The sequence below is a fragment of the Cebus imitator genome, unplaced genomic scaffold (assembly GCF_001604975.1).
Source record: "Cebus imitator isolate Cc_AM_T3 unplaced genomic scaffold, Cebus_imitator-1.0 Scaffold58, whole genome shotgun sequence".
Lineage (NCBI taxonomy): Eukaryota > Metazoa > Chordata > Mammalia > Primates > Cebidae > Cebus > Cebus imitator.
Window position 1 is genome coordinate 940,479 of NW_016107373.1, and position 5,599 is coordinate 946,077.

The following is a 5,599-nucleotide window of genomic DNA, read 5'->3' on the forward strand; positions in this document are numbered from 1 at the left end:
CTAATGTTTTGTATTTTTAGTAGAGACAGGGTTTCACCATGTTGACCAGGATGGTCTCGATCTCTTGACCTCGTGATCCACCCGCCTCAGCCTCCCAAAGTGCTAGGATTACAAGCGTGAGCTACCGCGCCCGGCCTTAAGAAAATGTTAATTAGGACCCTGATCTCATCCTCTCGTAAGGAGAGTGGACTAACCATAACACAAGTTTAGAAGGAGAACATGCTTTAGATAGTGATTTCAATACAGAAATGAATGGAAAATTTTTTTCTTCATAGACTTATAATAGTTAGAGGTTAACAAAATGTTTTTTAGGACCCTGATCTCATTCTCTCGTAAGGAAAGTGGACATACCATAACACAAGTTTAGAAGGAGAACATGCTTTACTTAATAAAAGGAGCAAAAGCTTTGGAGTAAAAATTGACCTGAGTTTGAATCACACAGCATTACCATTTGCTAATTACCTGACCTTAAGCACATTAATCTCTAATTTTTAGAATCTGGCTGGGTGCAATAGCTCACACCTGTAATCCCAACACTTTGGAAGGTTGATGCGGGCTGATTGCTTGAATCCAGGAGTTTGAGACCAGCCTGGGCAACATGAAGAAAACCCTCTTTCTATAAAAAATATAAATATTAGCAGATGTGGTAGCACTTGCCTTTAGTCCCAGCTACTCGAGAGGCTGAGGTGGGAGGATCGCTTGAACCTGGGCGGTGGGGGGAGGTTGCATGCAGTGACCTGAGATCAAACCAGACTCTGTCTCAAAAAAACAAAAAAAATCTTTTGAAATCTGCACAGTTTTGTTGTTTTTTGTTTTTGAGGCAGGGTCTCGCCCTATCACACAGGGTGGAGCATAGTGGTGCAATCTGAGCTCACTTCAACTTTTGCCTCCCAGGTTCAAGCAATCCTACCTCAGCCTCCTAAGTACCTGGGACTACAGGCACATGCCGCCATGCCTGGCTAATTTTTCTATTTTTGGTAGAGACAGGGTTTTGCCATGTTGCCCAGGCTGGTCTTGAACTCCTGGGCTCAAGCAACCCTCCCTCCTCAGCCTCCTAAGGTCTTGAGATTATAAGTGTGAACTACCACGCCTTGCTGCAAATCCTCAAAGTTGAAATAATAATAATACTACCTCATTGGGTTTGGGTGAAAATTAAAAAGGATTTATAAAGTGCTTACAAAATTGTGGTGCCTAATTTGTTTTTTAATAAATGTTAGTTTCTTAATCCTTATTCTTCACCACTTAAGGAGTGCATATAAGTGCCAAGTAGAACTTGCATGCTGCAAGTTAGGATTTGTTTAATACAAAGAATCTAGAATAAAGCATTCTGCTTGTGGAACATCAGCTTGTAGGGAGAAGATAAAATTCAAAGTAGATTGGAGGCATTACTCCTACTGGGAAAAGAGTGAAAAAACAAGAGTTTGGGGGCATTTACAAATAAAGCAGCTTTCTTTTTTCTTTTTTTGTGACAAAGGCGTGCTTTGCCACCCAGGCTGGAGTGCAGTGGCGCAATCTTGGCTCACTGCAACCTCCACCTCCCAGGTTCAAGTGATCCTTTTGCCTCAGCCTCTCAAGTATCTGGGACTACAGGCATGCACCATTAGTTAATTTTTGTATAATAAAGCAGCTTTTTTGTTAGTGTGTTTGTTTGTTTAAGACAGAGTCTTGCTCTGTCATCCAGCCTAGAGTGCAGTGGCATGTCTTGATTCACTGCAACCCCCACCTCCCTGGTTCAAGCAATTTTCCTGCCTCAGCCTCCTGAGTAGCTGGCATTACAGGTGCATGTCACCATGCCTGGTCACATTTTTTATATTTTTAGTAGAGACGGGATTTCACAATGTTGGCCAGACTGGTCTCGAACTCCTGACCTCAGGCAGTCAGCCCATCTTGGCCTCCCAAAGTGCTGGGATTACAGGCATGAGCCACCACGCCCGGCTATAAAGCTGCTTTTTAACACCACCTGATTGGGCAGTGTACCACAGTAAAATCTTACCCGGAAGGAACCCAGTCATAGTCACTATCTTATTGAATTGACATAGATGCAGCTACTACCCATGAGTTTAGATAAGTGCTGGGCTTTGTGGGGTGTGTCATAGGACGGCAGTAGTATAAACAGTGCTAGAGGAGAATCTACTCAGACTTCGAATCCAAGCTTAACAATCATTAGATGACTGAAGTGACAGCCTCAGGGCCAGAAGCTCCCTCAGAAGAATGGTTGCAGTAGCATTCACAATTTAAAGTCCCCATAGACTTCCTGAAAGTATCTGTAGCAGTTTCTACTGGTGCTTCTTGGTTATGAATATTAGAGCTGTTGCCCTGTGGTGTCTTTCAGAGATACGTTATCTTTTCATTTTCCTTGTCCCAAAACAAAGCCAGCAGACCCCTGGCTTCTCTGTCATTGTCAGGGTCACTTCTTGCACAGATGAACAGCGCCGACAGCCCAGACTGCCACTACTGGATAGTGAGTAATTCGATGTTGTGGTTTTATCTATGATTTGTTAGTGGAACTTTAAGAGAGAAGACTAAACATAGTGAAGGGAAGCTCCCAAATTCAATACAGTGAAAGAAGAATTTTTCCTCTCTTGTAGGAAATAAAATTGGTCATATATTAGCATAAGAGCTTTCAGGGTTGTTGTTGTTTTTTCTCTTCTTTTTTTGAGACAGAGTCTTGCTCTTTCTCCCAGGCCGGAGTGCAGTGACACAATCTCAGCTCACTGTACCTCTCTCTGCCTTGCAGGTTCAAGCGATTCTTCTACCTCAGCCTTCCAAGTAGCTCAGATTACAGGCACCCACCATCATGCCTGGCTAATTTTTGTGTTTTCAGTAGAAACAGGGTTTTACCAAGTTGGTCAGGCTGATCTCAAACTCCTGACCTCAGGTGATCCATCTGCCTCGGCCTCCCAAAATGCTGAGATTACAGGCATGAGCCACTGCACCCGGCCTCTGAGTTTTTTGAGAATAAAATTTAAATACCCCTCTACAAGGCTGTGACTATTTTGTTTTCCTTTTTTTCCCTCTTTGTAGGTTGTTGGAAAGGACACCAATGTCATGTTGGTGGCTTTGGCAGCAAAATGTCTTACTGGCCTGGCTGTTGGGCTAAGGAAGAAATTTGGACAGTATGCAGGACATGTAAGTAACACTCCTTTTTAGATACAGAACAACAAAGTTTATCAAAAATGGCAAACCTAGTTTGCTGTATGCTTTAAAACAACTCCTTGGCATAGATGTGTACATATTGTACAAAGTAAATTTGTCTCTGTTTCATTAATATTCAGCATAGATTCTTATAAATTTCAGATGTCAGTTATAACAAAATTTATAGGCCTTATGTAGAAAGTCAGGCACTAGGCCTAATAAACTACTTAGTTGAGTTGATTTATTTGCTAATTCCTTAGTTACTTGTTAGTATCTTGCTTTGTTCTTACAACATTATACACATTACAAGATAAAACTTGTAATGACCAGGACCAGAATGAAAACGAGAGTAGGAAAGGCAATATAAAACTATGAATGTAAAACTGTGAGGTTAACTTATAAAATCTGTTTTATAGTGTTTTCCTGTTTTAATACATAATTTGCTTATATATTTGAGACATTTTATATAGGTTACAATGTTATATATTTTATATAGGTGATGTCTGTTTAACTTATTCAAAGAAAATCTGACTGGAGATATTTGTTGACTATATGTTTAAGTTTGTTTCCAACAAATTTGGTAATAATTTTAATTAATTAAGATATTTTCTTTAACTGGCATCTGTCAGTGGCCTCTAAATCTGGTCTGAATTACTAAGAATGGTTCAGCATCCTAAAAATTGACCCTATTGATCTTTAGAGTTTAGCTTGCTAGCCACTTTTGTCATTTGATTCCCTAGGTTGACTTAGAAGTTTCCTAATAGTCCCTAGTCATGTGTCCATTTTATGTTATGAAGCTAATATCTAGCCTCACATGAGCTATGGTATTTGGAGCTTGTTTACTCATAGCATTAAAAATAATCTCAGAGAACTTAATTGAAGAAAAAGAAGACACTACCAAATAAAAATAAATCATGACTGGCTTATTACTAGGGCAATAAAAATAAGAGTCTATAAAACCCTTAGACATGTAAGTCATAAATTGAAACAAATTTAAAATCAACATTTTTATAGCAATCAATATATAATATCTATGTGTATATGCCATTGGTTTATTAACTAGCTTTCAGTCAAGTTTGTGTTACTTAGTAGGATGTTACACTTTTGTATTGGGAATAATTTTTCAAGATAGAGAACAATTTTTTTTTTTCCTAAACCACTTAAATATCAGTCCAGAGAATAATTTTTTTTTTTTTTTTTTTTTTTTTTTTTTGAGACAGGGTCTCACTTTGTCACCCAGGCTGGAGTGCAGTGGTACCACCTCTGCTCACTGCAGCCTTAACCTCCTAGGCTCAGGTGATCCTCCCACCTCAGTCGCCCGAGTAGCTGGGACTTCAGGCACACCCCACCATGGTTGACTATTCTTCGCATTTTTGGTAGAGATGGGATTTTGCCATCTTGCCCAGGCTGGTCTCGAGCTCCTGGGCTCAAGCCACCTGCCTGCCTCAGCCTCCCAAAGTGCTAGGATTACAAGCTTGTGCCACCACACCCAGCCTAAAATCCATTTTAATTTACCAAATTATGGTTGGATGATTACCTGGCTTTCCAGTTTGAGTTCTGATTATGGGTTTATTTCACTTTGTTGTGCTGGTTAAAGAATGTCTCCATTAGGCCTGCACGGTGGCTCACTCCTATAATCCCAGTACTTTGGGAGGCCGAGGCGGGCGGATCACGAGGTCAGGAGATCGAGACCATCCTGGCTAACATGGTGAAACCCTGTCTCTACTAAAAATACAAAAAATTAACTGGGCGTGGTGGCACATGCTTGTAATCCTAGGTACTCAGGAAGCTGAGGCAGGAGAATCACTTGAACACTGCAGGCAGAGGTTGCAGTGAGCTGAGATAGCACCACTGCACTCCAGTCTGGGTGACAGACGAGACTCCATCTCAAAAAAAAAAAAGTCTCCATTGTTTTATAGTTTGAGGTCTCTCCCACCTTAATACTATAATATACACAATGTTTGGTATCAAGCATGTTATTGACTTGACTTTCTTTCAATGTTTACAAACTTATCTTTTTGGCAATATTTATAAAAGTGACCTTTAGCTTGATAGACATTAAAATATCTTGATTTTCAATTTATAACTTTCTAGTATTAAAAAGTCTTATATTTTTCCATGGGAACCATAGTCCTTGGTCTATACCAAGTAGTCTATAACCACTTCTGTGAAATCTTGAAAACAATTTTTTCTTTTATTTTGGATGCCATTGAGCTTTGCTGTGTCTTTTGGATCTTAGAAATTTTCTTCCCCAGCCTGGGCAACTTGGAGAAACCCCTGTCTCAACAAAGAATAAAATAAAAAATTACATTTACAGGGAAGTGGCTAAGAAATTAAGAATTAAAAAATCAGGCCGGGCGCGGTGGCTCAAGCCTGTAATCCCAGCACTGTGGGAGGCCGAGGCGGGTGGATCACGAGGTCAAGAGATCGAGACCATCCTGGCCAACATGGTGAAACCCCGTCT

General features: G+C 40.3%; 1 protein-coding gene across 3 annotated transcripts in view; it reads left to right on the forward strand.

The window, feature by feature from the left end:
• The window catches only part of CKAP5 (cytoskeleton associated protein 5), a 112,746-nt gene that overhangs the window by 43,652 nt on the left and 63,495 nt on the right, over positions 1–5,599 (forward strand). For all 3 annotated transcript variants that reach the window (XM_017529280.2, XM_037738843.1, XM_017529281.2), the window contains exon 9: positions 3,025–3,129. In XM_017529280.2, the coding sequence (XP_017384769.1) occupies positions 3,025–3,129 (105 nt within the window). The remainder of the gene's footprint in view (positions 1–3,024; positions 3,130–5,599) is intronic.